Source organism: Orcinus orca, chromosome 6, assembly GCF_937001465.1.
Source record: "Orcinus orca chromosome 6, mOrcOrc1.1, whole genome shotgun sequence".
Taxonomy (NCBI): Eukaryota; Metazoa; Chordata; class Mammalia; order Artiodactyla; family Delphinidae; genus Orcinus; species Orcinus orca.
The window spans coordinates 111,595,284-111,616,950 of NC_064564.1; the positions used below are offsets into that span (position 1 = coordinate 111,595,284).

A 21,667-nucleotide genomic window follows, 5' to 3' on the forward strand; every position below is an offset into this window, starting at 1 on the left:
CCAGGATCACTAGTTTTCACTGTTTTCTTAGCCAGATCCTGCTAGTACCCTAGCTGAGGCAAAAATAGTGCCGTTTATCAGATATTGCCCTCTTATATTAGACCCGTTTTGTTTTTCTTAGCCTCGTTGAACTGCATTCAGGAATTATATCTTATAATTTGGTCTTACCTTGAAGTTAATTGATTTGGCGTGATGGAAAAGCTTCCTTCTTGTTCTGAAGCAGACACTTAGGTGTCTTGGGGTCTCCAGAATCTGTCAGCCCTGTGCCCTTGCTTGTTAATGAGCATTTCTGTAGTCTCCCTAAGTCAGCCTGCAGGCTCCTTCATAGAAGCGCACGCTCCTGGGTGCGGAGGAGGATTCCTTAAACTTTAGAGACGGAGCAGCTGAAGAGGGGAAGGACTCAGGTATTAGCAGTCATTTATCAAGCCCTCACCATGTGCAGGTCCTGCGCTGGGCACTTGGGATTGTCAGGTGCAGTCCCTGCCCGCAGGCAACTCACAGACCCAGACAGGAGGGGTAAAATGAGCAAAGACATGGAGCCCCTCTTCCTTCCCAAGATTGATCCCCCCATGAGAGGGGAGTTCTCACTTCCATGTCTTTCTGCCTTGGTTCTTGGTTGTAAACCCCTCTCGTGAAAATCTCTCTCCTTCTTTCCCTCTTCTCTCCCCCTTCCCTCTCCTCACAAACACGCTGCTGTCCTCTCTGTTCCTAAAATCGGACGCAGCTCACCCCGTGCTCCCTAAGTGTCCCGCTCAATAGCTTTTTCCTCATTTTTATTCTTCTTGATCTCATCTCAGCTTTGGGTGCTGTTGACCAGTTTCTTCCTTCCTTAATGTGTTCGTTTTCTGAACATAGAACTAACGCACACTCATCGTAGACAATTTGGAAGATATAGAAAAGTACAAGGAAGAAAACAAGTGGCTCATAATCCTATCACTCAGAGGAAAAATGCTGTTAACATTTTGACATACATCCTTTAGTTTTTTTCCCTCCGTGTGTGTGTTTTAGCAGTAGTGGGATCCTGTCATATATTCTATGTAATAACATGCTTATTATTGCATTGTATGTTACTATTATACTATCGCAGTGTTTTCTTGAGTCATCAAATATTCTTCTCTAGCCCTTCTTTCCTGAAGCACTCTTATCCCTTAAATGAGATTCCGCCTCTCCTCCTTTGTTCTTCCCCGATTTCCCCTTTGCGTGGTATCTCTGCCACCCCCCCCCCCCCGCCCCCGCCCCCAGGTTCTGACCCAGTCTCCTTCGCTGTATGCTCTCCTCCAGCCTGGGGCCAGCCACTCCCCACTCCTCACCCACCCCTGCTAGCCTCGCTCCTCAGCCAGGCCCACGTTTCCACCTGCCTGGCAGACAAGCCCACAGGTCGTGGCTGGCCGACACTCAGCCTGAATATTCCCATACTGAACTGTCTTGTGTGTCCTCCCCAACTCCCCACCCAGGTCCCCAACCCACAACTGCCCCTGCTCTGAACTCCCTCCCACTTGGAGGCCAGACTCCTCCTGGGCCTCTTCCACCCAGCCCCCTGCCCCTCCCACACCCCGTCTGGCATTTTCTTGGATTCTTGCCCCCGCCCCTCCGCCCTTTCAGCTTTTGCATCATCCTTTTCTGTCTCTATCACCCGAGGGCAGGACCTCACCATTCGTGTCCTGAATAGTCTCTTCCAGGAGGACTTTGGTCCCTCCCTTCTCAGCTCTGGATTTTCTCCTTTAACCATCACTCTTAGAATTTCTCCTCCCGCTCTAAGCTCTCCAGACACTCTCCCTCTTGCCCAGGGGCGAGCCCTGAGTCCTGCGCCTGCCCTGCTCCTGCACCCTGCCATGTGTCTCCTCTCAGAGTCCCGCCATCCCAGCTCCTCGCAAGTGGGCCTCTTAGGACCCAGGCCCCTGTCATTTCTGGTCCTGTCTTCTTTGGGGCCGTGCCTTCCCCTCTTCCTCTGCTTCATTCCTGCCTGTTGATGCTTTATGAGGCCCCCACCTAAAGCTGCCTTTGATTCTTCTCTCACCCCACCCCCACCCCCCACACCCTGAATATCCGTGCTGTGTCTGTCCCTGTGCTAGTTGCTTCCATAGATAGTATCTACTTCGCAGAGTGACCGCATGAAGATACTATTATAATCTTATTTTACAAATAAGAAAACAACCTCAGAGAGCTCAGGGGCTCAAGATCACACAACAGGTGGGTCTCCTGCCTCTAAGTGTTGTGCCCTCTTGCTGATTCATCACATCTTCTGGCTTTCCTCTGAGGGAGGTTCCGCGTCTTACTCATACTTGTATATGCTGAAGTGCATGGTGCCATGCCTTGCGTATCGTAAGTGCTTAGTAAATATTTGCTGAAAGAAAAGTAAAGACTTGTGGCCTGATGGGATGAATTGCAGCCTAGTGATGACTGTACCCATAGGTTGAAGTCTCTATTTAAAGCCAGGTCAGCCAGCACACCCCACTGCGGCACGGGAGGGACACAGTGCTTCTGACACAATGTGAGCAGCAATATTTACCACTGAGGAAGTGTTTTCTGTATGCTAGGTGCTCGGCAAGGCTCATAATTGTCTCTTTTAATTATTACTACAACTGCGTGAGATAGAACCTATTGTCTCCATTTACAGAGGCAGAAGCTGAGGCTCAGAGAGGTTGAGGAGCTCAGCAAAGGTCACACAGCTACTAAGTGGCAAAGCCAGGATTTGAATTCACATCTGTCCTGTACCAAAGCCCATGTTTTAAGCTGCTGTGTTCTGCCTCCCTGGCCCAGGAGAGTAGGTATTGGGCCGTGTGAGGCCTAGGTTGTTAGCTCATAGCCAGAAAGGGACTTTGGAACACTGTGCCATGGTTAGCCGGGATAGAGAGGGTGGTCTTCAGGGGCTGAGCTAGGCTTCAGCAGCAGCTTCTCTTTTGTTCTCTTTTCCTTCCTCTGCTTGGCAGACTCATCCTCCATAACGAAATTCTTACTCTCCGGATTCCGTGATAGAGAGAGAATCAGTGAACCCTGCCTTTTTTTGGTAAATTGACAATATCTTCATGACATTTTAAAAATTATAAAAGCTCATTTCAGAAAATCCAAATCATATAGAATTACAGAAATAAAGAGCAAAAATATTACCTTTTCTTCCCTGTAATCCTACATGTATTATTAACAGTTTGGAAATATCCCGCTAGGCTTGTTTTTTCCTTTTGCAAGAAATTGTGTTTATTTATTTATTTATTTATTTTGCGGTACGCGGGCCTCTCACTGTTGTGGCCTCTCCTGTTTGCAGAGCACAGGCTCCGGACGCGCAGGCTCAGCGGCCATGGCTCACGGGCCCAGCCGCTGCGCGGCATGTGGGATCTTCCTGGACCGGGGCATGAACCTGCGTCCCCTGCATCGGCAGGCGGACTCTCAACCACTGCGCCACCAGGGAAGCCCCTGTATTTATTTTTAATAAAATAAGGAATACAAAAACTTCTTATTTTAGAAATATCAAACAACACAGCCAAAGCTCAAGCGTCTTTCGACCACAGCTCTGATTTCTGTTAGCTGCTGTCATCCACTGGCTTTTTCTTCCTTCTCCCCTGCATTTGCATATGTCAATAACTTTCAGAACTACAGCTTCATAACTTGTCTTCTCAGTATGAATTAGATCATGCAGTGAGCTCTCGCTCCATCTTTACCGAAGGACGCACGTGTCATTTAGCTCGTCCTAGATCAGCATCTGTAGGTCACACACGTTCCCACTCCTCGTGTGTGGTGTCCGTGTAGACTGAGCGCTCTGTGCAGGCATCCTCCCCCTGCTCAACTTTTAGTTTCATTCTGGTTTTTCACTAAACAAAGCCTTAGTACAGGCCTCCTCGTTTGGGTCGCCAGGCTTAGCAAATAAGAATAAGAATACAGCGTACCCAGTTAAGTCTGAAAAAATTTGAAATTTTTTAAAATTTGAAAAAAAATGATTCATTGCTTACCTGAAACTCACATTTAAGCGGGTGTCCTTCCTGTGTCTCCTCTGGAAACGCTCCTCCTTGTGCACATTGGCGAGTGTTTGCATGCCTCACTCCTTTATTTTTAAGGTCTCTATCGTCTGATTTTTTTTAATTAAAAAATTGTGATACAAAACATTTCATATATATACAAAAGTATAGACAATAACGTAACAAATACCCACATAACCGCCATGCATCTTTCCCAAGTCTTAACGTTTCACCAGGTTTATGTGAGGTTTTTTTTTTAATAAAAGAAACAAAACGTTACTGGTGCCTGTGCACCCTCCAGGCCCACGTGTCCTTCCATGCGCCGGAGTAACCACTGAGTTCAGTATTTATCATTCCTATATGTTCTTTTCTGCTTTTATATAGATGCTGTCATATGGAATCCATATCATACTGTACATATTTTCAACTTGGTGTTTTGCTTAGCATTGTTTTTGAGATTTATCCTTGGGGATATGTGTGGCTCCCGTTCATGTGTCTTCAAGGCTGTGTGGAATTCTGTTGCACGAATATACTGTGATGTATTTATGGACCCTTCTGTTGATGAAGATTTGGGTTGTCGCCAATAATTCACTACTATGAAGGGTATTGCAAATAATATCCTCATATCATTATGCTAAGAATTTCTTTTCTAGGGAACAATTTAGGAGCAGAATTGCTGGGTCATTTTCCCCTTACTGAACATAGTAAATGTGTTCTCCAAAGTGGCTGTGCCAGCTTGTGCCCCACTCATTTTGGTCAGATAGTTTGGGTTTAGTCAATGATTTACCGTGAATGGTATAAAATTGTCATTTTTAATTTGTATTTTCCTAGAGTGGGTGAACATTTTCTCATATGCCTTCTACATATTCTATATAATTTTTCTTTTCACTTATTTCTTTTTCTCCTTGATTTGCAGGGGTTCTTTATTTATTTTGGATATTAATCCATGGTCAGTTATGCATTTCTCACAGTGTGAGGCTTGTCTCTTCACTATTTGAGTGACCTTTGTAGTATCAAAGTTTTTAATTTTAGGATAGTAAGATTCATCAGTCTTCTCTTTTATGGATTTTCTTATACACGTGTGTTTATTTCTTCAATAATTCCCTCTATTAAAATCATAAAGATAGTTTACCTCTTCTTTGAAAAGTTTTAAAGTTTTGCTTTTCACATTTAATCTTTAATCCACCTAGAATTTGTTTTTATGTGAGGCAGAGCTCTAGTTTAATTTTTTGGTCCACAGTGATTACTAGGTATCTGTGTGCTATTGATCGAGTAGTTCATGCCTCGGCCACTGGTGTGTCATCAGCAGCTCTGTCACAGATTGAGTGCTCGTGACTGAGAGGAACCCACCCTCCACCTGGGTGCCAGCCAGCCATGAGGGAACCTCTAGGCCACCGATGCTGCTCTCCATGGGGTGTGTGGAGGTCCAGGGCTGTGTCCTGGCGTGGCTAGCTGCAGGTGGCAGAGGCAGGAGCATTTGTGACCCAGGTGCTCTCTCCTGACCACCAGGAATGCGGAGGAGATTCCCCCTTGATGCAGCCAAGTGCCCTGCCCCTGTTTCCTTCCCATTTCCTGTCTCATGGGCCTCACAGTCCCCAGGAACTGATTTCCCTGTGTCTTCCCTTCCCCGTCAGCAGATACAGAAGCAGGGCTCCTGATTTCCAGGGGTGTCTCCAGGACCCTTTGCTTTCTTGCGCCCCGCCCAGCACCAGGAACCGGTCCCTTCTGTGCCTGCGGTTACCAGGCAGCTGCAAGGAGGGTGGAATAAAGAGAGGGCCGTTCCATGCAGCCCCTGATGTGGCCCCCTTCACTCCGTGTACATCTTTCACACTGTACATTCTTTTACTTGTTCATTCAGCCATCTGGCAGATATCTGATTGTGTCCTACCAGCAAGGCCCTGGGCTATGTGCTCTGAAAAATTTAAGGAGCAGAAGTAATAATAAAGAGCTAACATTTTTGGAGTGTCTATCACGTGCCAGATCTTATGCTAAGAGTTTTTTTTAAAAAATACAGCTTTATTGAAATACAATTCACATAGCATAAAGTTCGTCCTTTAAAAGTGTATATAATTCAGTGGCTTTTCCTATAGTCAGAGTTGTGTAATCTTCACCACTGTCTAGTTTCAGAATATTTTCATCACCACAAAAAGAAACCTTATACTCGTTAGCAGGCACTCCCCATCTCCCCCTGCCTCCAGCCCCTGGCAACCACCAATCTATTTTCTGTCTCTGTGGATTTACCTTTTCTGGACATTTCAGGTAATTGTGCAGCATCTGGCCCTTTGTGATTGTCTTGTTTCACTTAGCATAACGTTGTCAAGGTTCATCCATGTTGTAGCATGTGTCGGTACTTCATTCCCTTTTTATGGCCAAATAGTATTCCATTGCATGGATAGATCACATTTTGTTTCTCTGTTCATCAGTTGATGGACATTTGGGTTGTTTCCACCTTTTGACTCCAAAAATCCAAGTTCTTTCCTCCATCTCATGGTTTTCTCCATATTAGAGAAGGTTTGATGCATGCAGCTGTCAGAAGGGAAGATCCTGGAAGAAGAGAGTTCGCTCCTGGCTAGTGTGGGCAGGGAGGCCTGGCAGGGTGGGACTCTGTCAGCCACCCCCTGAGTGATGAGAGGGAGCCCCGGGGGCAAAGCCGGGGAGGCAGGAGGTCGCCGGGCAGATTAGGAAAGATGAGCTCAAAGAGGGAGAGCTCGGCCCGGCCCGTGCTCTGGGAGGTGAGTGCAGAGAACAGCCCGGAGGCTGAGGGAGCGGTGGCAGGCTCAGGACAGAGCCGCGCATTCGTTTCTCTTGCTAAGAAATATCAGACACTTCAGCTGAAGACCCTGGGCAGACTTGAGTCTCCCATCAGGATTCAAAACAGTAAAATGACGCAAATAAATCAGAACCGAAAAGCAAGCATTCCTGGGCTCATCAGCAGATAAGTCAAAAGGCTCTTTTCACTTTATCGTTTTTTAGAAAGCATTTGGGCACACCTCCTGTTAGGGATCCAGAAGGCTGTTGTGCCCACACTGGTCTGAATAAGGGTTTAAGGGGCTCCACGGTTGGCCACTGTCTGACCTGGGCCAAGTGTGTGTGTTTCAGCAGAGGATGATCTAACACGTCAGGAGCCCTTTGAACGCCGCTCTTGTTTCTAGTGTCTGCCAGATGTTTCCTTTGGAATGTCTGCGGAATGTCCTGGCCCCTTTGATTGCTTTCTGTCTGGCAAGCACATCTTTGAATTGTGGGTGGGCTCTCTTAAAACACCAGGGTGTGAACAGATTGACAAAAACCGGTGGTTAGCTGTCTTTCAAGAGCTACTCTTTGGGCAAGAGTACTTGATACTGACATTGAAGGACCTCTGACAGTTTTAAGGATTTACTGCACAGACCCTCTCCAGGGGGCTTAGTTGGGGAGCTGATTTACAAAGTGTTTCTCAGGTTTAAATCCAGCATATCTTTAGTTCTCATCCCATCAAATGAAGTCTTTTAAATTGTTGTTTTTCTTTTTTTTTAATATTAAATTTTTTTTAATTTTTGTTTTTCTTAGCTATATAGAGTGAAAAGGTACAAACTTCCAGTTACAAAATAAATAAGTCGTGGGATGTAATGAACAGCATGGTGACTGTAGTTAACGATACTGTATCACATATTTGAAAGCTGCTCAGCGAGAGTAGGTCTCTAAAGGCCTCATAGCACACACACAAATTCTGTAAGTACGTATGGTAACGGATGTTAACTAGACTTACTGTGGTGATCATTTCATAGCGTATAGAATACTGAATCATTATGTTTTACAACTGAAACTAATGTAATATTGTATGTCAGTTATACCTCAATAAAAATAAATTTAAAAAAATAACATTAAAGAATACCCGTAATCTCGACTGTGCAGAACCAAACAGTAGTTAATATTTTGCTTTGTATTTGTCTAGATCCTTTTCTGTATAGATAACTTTTAAAAAACAAAATATGAGATTGTACTTTTTAAAAAAAAATTTTATTCAAGTATAGTTGATTTACAGTGTTGTGTTAGTTTCAGGTGTACAGCAAAGTAGATTGGATGGCTATATATATATATATATATATATATATATATATATATATATATATCCATTCATTTCCAGATCCTTTTCCCATATAGCTTATTACAGAATATTGAATAGAGTTCCCTGTGCTACAGTAGGTCCTTGTTAGTTATGTGTTGATATACAGTAAGTTTGTATGTGTTAATCCCAATCTCCTAGTTTATCACTTCCTCCCACATTTCCCCTTTGGTAAATTTGGTTTTGAGATCTGTGAGTCTGTTTCTGTTTTGTAAATAAATTCATCTGTACCGTTCTTTTAAATTAGATTCTGGGATTGTACTGTAGAAACCATTTTGTAACTTATTCTTTCCCCTGAACTTCCCATGTTAGTAGATACCTGTCCTCAAAGTTGTTTGAAAAGGCTGCTGAGTCTTCTGTTGTAAGGGTGCCCTGTAATCATCAGAAATGTGTCACTTCCTCCCCACTTTTGCCGTTACGCTGTCTAGACAGCACCCCTCCCCCCTACCAGGCTCCAGTCCCGAGCCCCTCTCTCTGCCCCTGTCGCGCATCAGCCTTGCTCCCCCTGCCGTCCTCACACCACCCCGCCAGCCGCCCGCACAGCTCTGTCTCCAGATCTCATGCCAGCATCTTCCTGTCACCTCCTCAGAGAGGCCCCCCCCGTCCCCCACCTGAGTAGCCTCTCCCTCCCCACAGTCACTGTCCCCATTACCCTCTTTTTTATAAGATGCTTATTACCTCCTAAAATTATCTTTTATATTTGTTTATTTGTTCGCCTGTTTATTGTGCATCTTCCCCCGTCTAGAATATGACCCCTATGGGGTCAGGGACCGAGTCTGTCTTGTCCAACCCTCTGTCCTCTGCACCTCTTCGGTGTCTGGCGCCCAGAAGCTCAGTATGAAGGAGCAAATGATGATCCACTCTTGTGCACAGAACTGATTATCTCCTCAGACTCTCTGCCCAGAAGTGGAATTCCTTGGTACAGAGCATATATATCTTTAAGGCTTTTGATATGCAGCACCAAATTAATGTAATTTAAGGCTGTACCACTTAGTACTCATTTCAGGAGCAATTGGTGTGCCCATTTCCCCCTTATATGGATTCTCTCATACGCTTTTTGGTAAAAAGATTCCCCCCACACACACTTAATAAATTATGGACATAATTCTATATATAGACATACTTCATCCTTTCTAAGAACTGAATATGTGTTCCATTACATAGACATACCATAATTTGTTTAGCCAAGATCCTTTTGTTCCTCAATTTCCTCATCTATAAAATCAGGTAGTAACTGATTATTACTTACAGTAACTCATAGGGTTGTTGTGTTAAATGAGTGACTTACACTAACAATTTGAGAATAAAATACTTAGGGCAGGTCCTGGCACATAGAACACAGTAAATTTACACACAGTAAATGTTAGGTGTTGTTATGATCCTTGCAGCATGGAGAATGCAGTGGAATAGACTGCAGAGTAGGGTCATCGATGATGATGGTGCCGCATCTCCCATAAGTCCATGCACCTCTCCATCGAGGTCCTGAGCAAATGAACCCAAGTGTGTTTTCTTCCCAGGTCTGCCTGCTTGGGCACTCCTTGGTCCTTGTGGGACAGCATCCTCTAGTACCTTTTCCTCCGCCTCCCCCGGTGTGCGTGAGCTCAGGTATTCCCATGTCCTGCAAGTTAAAGAGTGTAATTAGAACACTAGGCCTTGCCTGAATGTACAGGACCTTTTAAAACCATTAGGGCTATTAGCTTAAATTTAAGTCTCACAAAATAAGTCAGTCATTTCAGCGTTACAATTAGTTTGTTTTCTTCTCTTCTTCTGTCATCAGAGCGAAGCTCTCCAGACCCACATGCTTCCAGAAGTGTTCTCAAGCCCTCTCTTCCCTGCAGCATTCAGTCTGAACCTGTGCCATGTGCCCCCAGCTGCCTTTCACTGTGGCATTGCTGGTGTTTCTTTAAAGTGGCCCTGGGTGGTTCTTTGTGTTTGGGTCCAGGGAGGCCTGCACGTGGCTTCTCAACTGACCCAAAGGCAGGGCCCACGGGTGTCCTGGTTTTGATCTGGGAGGTTGACTATCCTTCCGTGGGCCGTGGGGGGGGCTCTGCTTGCTGGGTGCTGAGGGGGGAGAGGCAAGGTGCAGGGAGACCCACCTCTGCTCTGACCAGTGAATGACTTTGAGTTTACAGAGGTTCTCCAAGCCTCATCTTCTCACCTGTAAACTGGGTAGTAAATAGTACCCATTCCATTGGGTGGTTGGGAGGATTCACTGAGAAACTGCACATAACCTGCTTCCACCGGAGCCTGGCAAACAGTAAGTACTCGGCAGGAATTCCTGCCCCACCACGTGTCCTCAGACCGGGAGGGTTTCCCACAGTTAACCTCAGGATTCCTTCACACGGGCTTGCCCCATAAGCCAGCTGCAGGTAGCCAGCCCCGCTCCCCGCGGGCCGTCAGGGCTTCCTGAACACACGTGTCCCTCTGGGACTGCTGCATGTCGGTGCAGAATTTGACCTCTGAGCTTGAGCCCGAGAAGGAAGGAATTCAGCGGCCTGGGCTGCGTGAGGCAGAGGCTGAGCCCGCCCTGGGCAGGCAGCTTGTCCACGTCCCGGCGTTGGTTCTGCAGGACTGGGGGCTGCCACTCGCAGACACCGGCCTCGGGGCTGCAGGCCCTCCTCATTCTCGTGTTAGCTCTGGTGGACACCGGAAGTGGAGAAGGCGCATTCGGCTTTGAACATTGTCACGCATTGGGACACACTACAGAGATGCCTAGAACCGGGGTCATGTGCCTGTAGGAACATCCCTGATGGTCCTGATAGTAATGGTTCCTCTAAAAGGAATGATACCCCCATACTGTCTTCCATGGGACATTTTCCCAGCTCTCTGATTTTTTAAAATTAAAATTTGTTTTTTTTTTAACAAAGTGATACACGTACAGGTTAAAAAATCAGAGTACTAAAAGGCTTCTAAGAAACTATAGCTGCCCCCAGCCATGTCCCTGCCCGCTCTCCATTTTTCACTCCCAGAGGCAGTTACTTTCAACTCTTTTAGATTTTTTTCACTTCTGGTACTTCATGTCCATGTTTCTAAATAATGTGTTTATACTGCTCATTTCTTTTTTTTTTTTTTTTTTTTTTTGGCGGTATGCGGGCCTCTCACTGCTGTGGCCTCTCCCACTGCGGAGCACAGGCTCCGGACGCGCAGGCTCAGCGGCCATGGCTCACGGGCCCAGCCGCTCCGCGGCACGTGGGATCTTCCCGGACCGGGGCACGAACCCGTGTCCCCTGCATCGGCAGGCGGACTCTCAACCACTGTGCCACCAGGGAAGCCCTATACTGCTTATCTCTTGATCTACTTATCCTCACGTTTAGTTTTCTCATAGTCTCCCCCTATCAGGCAGTATCACAATTTTTGGTAAATTAGTGGGCAGTGTTTACACATGTAAACATTGGGTACCACTGAGTCAAGTAATGCACCAGACTGGAGTTTCTTTCTTATAAGCCTTTCCTTTTCTTGGAATTAGTTCTTGACTTGTTTCTTTCATTTGCTTTATTGTCTAGGTGCCTACTGATTTTTATACAAGAATTTAACATTTTTCTTTAAAATTTTCAAGCTAGTTACTAGCTGTTAGAAACAAGCTAGTTTCAAGCTAGTTACTAGCTGTTTTCAAACAGCTTTACGCCTCTGGTTTTATTTGTAAATGCTCCAATACGTCCGTCACGTGCCCGTCTGTATCTCTTCCCAGTGCTGGCGTACAGTCCCATACTGTACTCCCATACTGTACGTGGAAGGTTGTTCCACGACCTTCTCTGCTTTCCCTCCTGTCCAGGCCCTGCCCGGCGGACGTGCCACTGCCGTCCCCTGGCTGTCCTGTGTGGGATCTGTTCCTGGAGCTCAGGGTTTCCTCTTTATTGATTCAATCCTCAGCCGTGCTGATGCATCCTCCTGTAGGTTCAAGGGTGGGCAGGGGATGAATTTAGTAAATTGTTGCACGTCTGCAAAGGTCTTTATCCTACCTTCATGCTTACTTGATGTTGGTTTAGGTGGAGAATTCCAGAATTCCTCGGAATTTTGAAGAGGTCGTTCTCTTAGTTTCCAGTGTTGCTGGTGAGAAGTCTGATGCATTCAGATTCCGTTCCTCTGCACGTGGCCTGTTCTTTCGCTCTGGAAGTTTCAAAGGTGGTTTCTTCATCCCAAATGTGGTGGGATTCTCCATTGCTTTGCTTTGGGGTGGGGCTTTTTTATTCACTGTGCTAGAACTCTCAGGACCACTTTAAGGTGGAGGCTCACCTTTTGTTCCTTTTTTAATTTCTCTTTCTGGAAATTTCATTAATTGGATGTTGTATTGATTCTTCAGTTTTCTTAGTTTTTTTCCCCTCTAGTTAACCTCTTCATCTTTGTATTTTACTTTCTGGAAGATTTCCTCAACTTTCTCTTCCAATATATTTTTTGAATTTGTTATTTTAGCCGTAAGTTTTTTATGTCTAAGCTCTTTACATTGTCTTCAATTGTTCCTTTTAAAATGTTTTTCACATTATTCTGTTCTTGTTCGGTGGTTGCAATGTAGTCACTCATCCCTCTGAAGATATTGATTATAGAGTTGGTTGGTTGTTCCTTAGCCTTCACTGTTTCCTCATATTATCTGTACTATTTTCAAGTTCCCCTTTTCCTAATAATTTGAGCCCTGTCTTTCATATTTGAGACTCCCCCCGATGCCTGGTGACCCTTTGTTGTCAGGTAGGAGTGAGGCCCTAGCTCCTGGGGTCGGAGCCCCGTGGTGGGGTAAGGCCTGATGACCTGCGGGCTGCACAGTGGGTGATGCAGCAGGGAGCTGGCCTCGATAACAGAGGCCACAGAGCCTGTAGGTGCTGGTCCTCTCTCTGGAACTCTTTAGTTTCTCCAGAGATGCATCCTTTAATTTCCAGCATTTAGAGGGTACACCTGGCTGCCGAGGTACCAGAAGCAGGAAGGAGGGTGAGCCTGGCGGGGGCCACCATTCAGTCACCAGTCACTGTGCATAGTTACCCCCTCCTTTCACTCTGGAGTCTTACTTCCTCCTTCACCTCCTTCCCCATCAGTCTGGTGTTCTGGAGCCCTGAGCCCTACTGGTCCCGTTTCTGCAGAAAATACTTCTGAAACAGGGGTAGGGATCTGGGAGTCTAATGGCTTTGTGTATAGGCCTGTTTCCGTCTGCCTGCCTCAGCCCTAAACTCGCACCCACCCACCTCCAGGCCCTCCACCCTCATCCTAGGAGTATCTGGTGGCTCGGGGCCCTGGGGCCTCCGTCACCGCCTCCACTCTGCTACACCCCAGACCGTCCACTTCCCACACCTCCACACACCCGATGGCATCTCTCTCGTGTTGTACTCCTCTCTTGCACTTTATTTTAGTGGCCCCAATACTTCCTCCACTTTGATTGTCATCTTAGAAGAATATTGGCAGAGAAGAGAGATAAACCCACGTGTCCGTTCTGTCACTGCCCACCTACTCCTCGTACCGGAGAAGATGCGAGAAAGAGAGGGGGAGGGTATGAGGGTGTGAGTGGGAGAGTGTATGTGAGTGTGAGTGTGTGAGAAGAGTGTGTGTGTGTGTGTGTGTGTGAGAAGCCCTGTGACAGACACTCTGGGGGCGCTGCAGCCAGCAACAGCATTGGACATATTCTAGTCATTTGGGGAACAGGGCAGGGTACAAATAAGAACCGAAAGAATAAGTGGCCTTATTGTTGAAATGGGGATGTGGCCGCAGAGTGGTGATTTTGAAGCGGATACATACACTCAGTTCAAGGGATTAAGTCCTGGGAATTTCATTGTTTCGAATTCTTATTGCGTCACTCCAGGAGCCGCACGGTCCTTGGTGTTTCACGCTTTGCTCCAGATTGACCGGCTGATTCTTTCATTCATTCCGTCAGCAAGTTTTGGTGGAGCCCATATGTATCAGGCAGTATGCTTAGTGCAGGGCATAAACGGCCATCAGGCATCGTCCTCGTCCTGGTGAAGCTTTAGTCCAGTGGCGGGGCAGTAGGGGCAGGTAAACGTTAATCAGGCAGGTACCTGATATGCGTCTGAAGACCAGGTCCGGTCCCAGAGATGGGGAAGGAATCCCAGAGGACCGGAGATTGGAGCGGAGCCCGAGGTGACAGTGCAGGGCTTTTCGAATCCTGACGTGGCGTGGTATCACTTTAAATATCTGTTTTGCTCTCAGAGCAGACTCCTCATGTTTAGCGTGGACCTGTTGGCACTGGCTTTGTGGGGGTCCCGAGTGGGCACTGAGGCACGCCTCATGCATTATCCCCTCTGTCCCCGCAGCGCCCTCAGGGTAGGGGGCTTGCTTAAGCATTGGGGTGTCAGGTTGGGGTCTGCTGTGCCTAGAGCACTTCTTCCTCCTCCCCCTGCAGCCTCCCATCCTGGGACTCAGGACTGAGCTCACAAGGGCAGAGTTTAGACGTGAACTTCTGCAGGCGCGCCCATGTAGCCACCTGCCACATTTACCTTGTAGCTCATCTAACTTGGGATGGGAAGAGTTTAGGTTAGACAGCACCTTTACGTGCCTGGGTTGTAAAGAAGCTTTGGGTACTTCTTATCGCTCCATGGAGGGCAGGGCTGCGAAGGCCCAGGTTGTTACACCAGGGCCACTTCCCTAGTCCGGCTGGGAGCCAGGCCCGGGCCTTCCCACTCCCTGCTTAGCAGTGGAGCCGGCCGCCAGTGTGGATCCGGCCTGCGGGCCCCAGGCTGTGGGCAGCTGCGCTCTGCCCAGATACACATGCGCGTGTGCGCGCGCACACACACACACACACACACACACACACACACACACACACTCTCACACTCCCCTGCCCCCTCTCTTTCTCTCCCTCTTCCTCCCTCTCACCCTCACCTCCCTCCACACCTCCCCTTGGCTGGGGTTGGAGGGCGATACACATTTTCACTTCATTGCAAAGGAGTCGTGGCCTCAGGGCAAAGCTGGGACTTTGGATGTCTGTGTTGAATGTTTCTCAGGAGTGGATTGGAGGACTGTAACTGCCACAATGAGAAGGAGAGAAGGGGGCCTCTGAGGAGGGAGCAGGTCCACTGCCTGCTTTCTCCCTTGGCACTCCTGCGCCAGCCTCTTTATCCTACCAAGGTGTCTTCTCATTCAGAAAAGGGAAAATTCTAGCAGTGGGTGAGAGGAGGGAATCATCATTTTCAAACCCTGGAAACAATAGCCTTGACTTAGGGTGCATAACACCCCTCAGTGGAATTTCCAGTAGCCTGGAAAGCCCTTCTGAACCGCCTGCCTTTTCCGCGGGAGGTTGGACACAGCTCTCTTCCTTCTGAGTCCCAGCCTGTGGTCCCACAGCCTTTGAGTGTTCTGCAGTCTCTCTATTTTTAAAAATTTATCAAAAATAATGCATTTATTATAGAGAAACCACATAGGTTCCCTTATTTCTTTGTTCCTATAGCATCTTTTCACATTTTAATGGTTCTGAAATTAGGATGCATCTTAAAATAGGTTTGTGCATTTTGATACGATATTTCTTTTTTCCTGAAGGAGTGTTCTTTAAATCCACGGGTGATTCCCAAACGACTACATCTTAGAACTGAGGAAATACAATAAGAGTACAGTTTGGGAAACAAAAATCTTTCAAACATGGAACCCATGGGAGAAAACAAAGCAAAAGGGATCCTTGGGAGTGGGAAGCTGGGGCCGCTGCTTCCAATTTCATGTTTTCCGAGAAACTTCATGTATGACCGTTTCGGGGGGAGATGCGGACAGGGCCTGATCTTGTTCCGTCGTGTTTCTTTCTGTGAGGGTGACATACTTGGAGCAGACGTTCCCTGAGATTGTCCCCATACTACTCCTCCTTCAGATTTCAGGTCAAACATATCTGCGTATTTAGAATAAGAACCTTTCTTTTCCCTTTGTTGCACTTGCTAACTTACGATCCTTGGGTTTGAAAGAAGGCATTTTTCTTTTGCCAGTTGGCCTTTGGGCTTTCCAGAGGCCCCTCAGAGAGCGTGGCCGTCGGGGCTCTGGGGACCATCCCAGTGGAGCCCCCCCCCACCCCCCTGCCCTGCGCATGTGACAGTCCGAGGTCGTGGGCCTCCTGTGCAGTGTGGACACGGGATGGGGCTGCCTCAGGGGCATTTTGTGTAAAGAAGGGAGGTGCTTTCAGCAGTTTGTGAGAACGGCCTGGAGCTTGTCAGATCAAGGACGGCTTCCCAAAGTCTAAGCCTCAGAAGGACGAGCAGGGAGATGCCCAGAGTGCCCTGGCAGGGGCAGGGGTGGTGGCTGCAGAGCTCATCCCCAAAGGGGCACTGCTCCCAGTCTTCCGGGGGGTCCCCCATTGGGGTCCAGCCGGGGTGTGGGAGGTTGATTAATACTCTGACCTGTTAGGCCGCTGAGGGAGGAAGCAGCCCAGGCCCTGATGGTCCGTTAATGAGTATCTTGGAGAGAATGGGGAGAGTGCATCCTGGCCGGCCTCCGTCTCCTCTCCCGTGTCCTTGTGAACCCTTCCCACTAGCCCCAGCCCCACAGTCCCATGCACAGGTCCTGTAAGACTCAAATCAAGGCCGGCTTCATCCTTGAATGCTGCCTAGAGGAAAATTTCTGCAGCTGAATACGAGAAGATGGCTCTTTAGCCTATAAACAAGCAGCTGAGTCTTTTTTAATTTTCCTATCATGCTACAGTTTCCGACCTTGACTACCACTCGCAGAGCTTGTGCCGAGAAGAAACAGTGCATCTCCCAGCTCCCCGCCCCCGCCCCAGCGCCCAGCAGAGTCCCAGTGACGGCAGCCCCTGGCCGGCCCGGGTCCTGGACGGAGCAGGAGGCCGTGCCAGGCTCACGGCGGGCGGTGCCCCTTTCAGGTGGCATTTCACGCCCCATTGGACTTTTTTCTGCACCCTGTACTATCCCCCGAGTAAGTGGTAATGAGCAACTTAATTTGCTGACTTCTCCAATCCCTTCTTGGTCCATGACAACAAAATTTGCTCTTTTCTCATTAGAACCACTTTTGTCAGGGTGTCTTTAATCAATGGCTTCCCCAGGGACAGTATTTTTAGAAGTGGTTATTTTTCACACTCTCCCTTTACCCCTCTTGGAAAATCTCTTCCCAGGGCCTCATGAAATGGACTAATGAGATGCCGCACGAGTCCAGGCTGGAGTTAATTGGTGCAGGTACGAAGAAGCTGCTCACACACGCCCTGGCTGCATCCTGCCTCACCTGCTGTCCTTTTCTCCATCTCTTTGGTGTAGGTTGCACAGACAGCAGATGGTGTGGATGCTGACCTCTGGAAAGACGGCTTATTTAAATCCAAGGTTACCAGATACCTGTGTTTCACAAGATCATTTTCCAAAGAAAATGTAAGTCTTAGTGGTTTTCTGTTTGCTAAGTGAGCACAAGTCATTTACATTCCTGTTTGAAATCTCCTCGTTTTTTGGTTGTGGTTTATTTTCATCACTATGTTAATTTATCTGTGGTTTTAGTGAATGGGGGTAGAATCAGCAGCCTGTGCTGTGTTTCATTTATTAACAGTATTATTAACCACATACCCAAGTGTACAGTGAATTCCATTAAAACGTGTTCTCCGAAGGAGACTAGGAGATTTCTCTCACAGCTCTTGTCTGCCTGCCTTTCCTCCAAGTAACAAATCACAGGGTAGTACGGAGGTAAGTGTCTTCCAGGGGAGCTGGATTTAAAGCTGACCACCAGATGGGAGCATAGCTAGAAGGATGCCACGCAGTCACCCCTCCCCCAGACATGGCCTTGTTAACTTTCTCCCCGAGTCTCTCTGACATATGACATTTCATTGTTTCTGCAGGTGGGTATCCACCACCCAGGCAGATTTCTTTTACTGTGATGTTTAATACTTAAGCCCATAAATCAGGAAATTTTAAAGACATCTACTAAAGCTCTTCCGGCAAAGTATTCTAATGGGTGGCTTAGAAAGAAGAGAAGTGGCTCTCGTGAGTGTCCACCCCGTGTGAGACCTGTCCTGGGCGCTCTGCACATACGCCACTTCTGTCCTCAGACAGGCTCTCGAAGTACTAGCTCCTTTCTGACATCAGGGAGTTTTCATGCTTGTCCAAGGCCACCTGTCTTCCCTAACTCCAAATAGGGAGCAGTCAGATTTTCATTTTTAAGGTGACATTTTATTTTGGGCCTGAATGCTAAAAAAAAAAAAAAAATTGGGTGGGAAATATTTTTATAAATTTTATTATAACAGTAATACATGTTCATGATTTATAAAGAAAAAATCAGGTTCGAACATCCCCATTCAGAAGCATGGAAGGGGAAAGGCAACAGTCTTTCTCTCCATCACAAACCCCACAGCCCCGTGGTCCTATCACGGTCCTCGTGCGTCCCTGCAGCATTTGCTGGCTGTGGACAGTCACACGGTTCTCTGGCCCGCACTCTCTTCCGCCAGCCATTCCTGTTGTTTGTTGGTAAGTCTTTGTTAGGAAAATGATTCCTAACAGACTCAGGGAGAACTCATTGCTTTAATTTTTTTCCCACTGATGAGAGTAATACGTGCTTGCTGTGAAGAACAGAGTTTCTGGTGGAGTAGGGGAAAGTCCTGGCAGGTGAGCCTGCGGTGGGTCTGAGCAGGTCCCTCATGTCACGGTGCAGCCGAGGAGACCCCAGGAACAGGTCTGAAGGCCGGGTTGCCCTTCCAGACGTGGGACTCGTGATCTTAGGGGTAGTGCCCCCTTGGCCCCATCCTTCCCTCCTGCGTCCACATCCACGTACAGGTCACTCTTGTCCCCTTTGTCCCTGGAGCTTACCTAAACCTTTTTGAAACTAGTCGTATTCTTAGCTTTTGTCACCTCTTTTCTGCCCACTGGCTACCCTTTCTGCAGAAGGTCCGTGTGTTCACTGCCGCTCAGGGCTGTGAGGACCAACTCCTGAGGGTTGAGCATCTTGTTCACGCCCTCACTCTGCCTGGTGGTTTCACGTGTTCACTCCTGGTCTCCACTCAGCCTCAGCCTCTCCTACTGAAGAGGAGACCGTGGCCGCAAAGGACAGCTACGATCTCGTTGGTCATTTTTGATTTCTGTTTTTGTTGCATTTCCTTGAAGGCCGTGGGGTGTCGGTACTCTCAAAATGATAGAGAGAAGTCACTGGGGCTTGTTAATTTTAGGCGTCACGGGTAAGTGGATGATAGAAAATACACCGATTTAGTCAACATTTGTCGAACGTTCAGGAGATGTTCCTTGAGTGCCTACCATGCGTGTCTTGCTCCATGAGGGCTGGGCAGACGTGGGGAGGTGGGTGTGATGAGGGGATGCAAGATGAGGACAAGGGCAGTGGGAGAATCCTCTGCCCCTCTTTTGAGGCAGTAAGGAAATTAGGTGCATTTTATTTTCAGAAAAAGAAAGAATGGGTCCTATAGTGAGATCCAGAGGGATACAGCTGAAGGGGTGGCAGGGGCCCACTTGCCAGCCCAGGATTAGAGCAGGAATAAGGCATATTTTAATGTTACAGCCGGTCTGTCCCGGCCCTGCTGTCAGAGCCAAGACTTTGCATGACAATTTTTTACAACTGCAAAGGAGGGATGTGGAATCTCAAGACTGGACAGATTCTTAATTAGGTGACTTGAGACTCGCTGTGTAGGAGTTTGTGGAGACTCCTTTGGAACCTAAATTCCTTTCCCCCAATAATGCTATTAATACAGAAACCTGGCTTTGGAGTGACATTGCTTCCTGGGGAAGGATTGAGATTAATTGCACTTTTCATGCCCTGTACTTTCTGCATTACCTGTAATAATAATGTACATAGATTAGGTAGGGAGGATATTAAACAGAAGAATTTATGAACATTTGAATATTAAGTTGGTTATCTGTGCCTACCTTAAATGCAAGGTTGTCAAAAATAATTACAGTATACTAGCAAATACTGGCTACCAGAGACAATATAAATACCCTGAGTCAGTGCATATTGGGCTTTTGGCATGAATCATTTGCTCAACAAGGATTGGGAATACGTTCTTCATATTTATGAGGAGGAAATGAAAGAGAGCACGGGATGGGGGAGGGGAGAGGAACAAGCAAAATTAATGGTGTGGCAGACTTTCTGTATTAAACCCGGTGCAGTGGCAGCCCCTGCACGGAGGGACCACACTTGGGCTGCGGGAAGCTCTGACAGTGCAGGCTCCCGTTCCATATGCACAGGAGGGGTTTTTTCATGCTTTTTTTCATGGCTGCACCACCGATGTTCTGGTTTTATGATCAGGGACATTTGTAGAGTGTGGAGTGTGAGGTCGCTAAGTGGTTTGCAGTTGACTTCTGTAAAACCCAACTTGTCAAGTAGAAGACGTTTGAGAAGGATATTGATGAACACCCGTCCATCTATGGGGCAGGAAAACATACCCAGTTGTTAATTTCTCAATGCAGAAAACAGTGATGACATGGAAAAGCAACTGCCATGAAAAAAAATTATGATAGATTAGATCAGGTGATTCTGAAGGCAGCTGATGCTTGCGCGTTGGGTTAATGGTTCAAACCCTTCCTCCACAGTCAGAGATTTATTCCGCATCAGTGAGGGTTCCGCTTTCCACTTGCTGCGCTGATCTGTGCATTGTCTTCCTGAGACCCAGCTACCTGAAATGTAATAATATTAAATCCTCGGCAAATACCGTATTTCTAGAGAAACGGTTTTGTGACCACAGTGCCGAAAAAACACTGGTCATAGTTTACACTTGACATTTTGACCTTCATGGCTAAATTTCAAGAATTTATTTCATTTGTGTACTTTTGGTTTGTAATACATTTATTAAATATACTTTTAATATATCTATTGATATGGTTTAGATTCATCATCCAAGCAAATCCAATTTGATTTCTGGTTCTGAGTGGCCCGCCCAGTTAAAAATGTACCAAAAAACATTAATGTATTCAGCAGATAATTATTGAGCACCTACTGTGTGCCCAGATCTATGCTAGGCTTGGCTATATAGTAGTAGCAGAGATAGTTTTGGTCCTGATGGCTCTCAAACTCTAGTGGGGAAGCAGATACTAAATAAAAACCTCACAAATATGTCATTATAAATTGATATGAAGGAAAATCGCGAGTGCCGAGAGAGGACATAGCGTAGAGTTCAGATGATAGGAATTCCCTGATTGGCTTTCAGGGATGGTGTTGGCACTGCGCAGGATGGGGTGTGGCACAGAGACGGAGGGGCACGCCCTTCTCTGAGCAGGACGCCTGAGGAGTTGCTGTGCGGGGCAAGGTGGTGGGGTCGTCCGGGAGCGCAGAACAGGTAAACTGAGAGTGTGCTCATGGGGACTTGTGGGGATGAGGTGCTTCTGGAAGGTGAGCATTCCAAGTGCATTGCTGGTATCCTGACAGGAGAGATTTGGGATCAGAAGGCATCATTCTTTTTTTAACTGAAGAATTTAATGAAATCTCCGAGGTGGGCCCACATATCTAAGTTGTAGGGTAGATCACTTTAGAGCTTGTTTCCAACTTGAAATGTGGGCTGTGAGTGCCAGTGCGTTTGCAGAGAATTCTCTCTTGCAATTATAGGATGGCATGCTGTCTTCGAAGATATTTTTGCACTGGTTACGGAAACTGCGCACTGTGGACCCCGTGCACTACCACTAAGTAGAAGCTATAATAGGCCCTTGTGCATGTCATTTTAGAAGATGCGTAATATTAGGCAGCAGGGCTTTTCACTGTGTCTTAGTTTATGATTCGT

General features: G+C 47.1%; 1 protein-coding gene across 4 annotated transcripts in view; it reads left to right on the forward strand.

Moving 5' to 3' along the window:
* The window catches only part of MVB12B (multivesicular body subunit 12B), a 177,444-nt gene that overhangs the window by 38,428 nt on the left and 117,349 nt on the right, over positions 1–21,667 (forward strand). For all 4 annotated transcript variants that reach the window (XM_004269214.4, XM_049710740.1, XM_033427191.2 and 1 more), the window contains one exon: positions 17,226–17,333. In XM_004269214.4, coding sequence (XP_004269262.2) covers positions 17,226–17,333 — 108 coding nt within the window. The remainder of the gene's footprint in view (positions 1–17,225; positions 17,334–21,667) is intronic.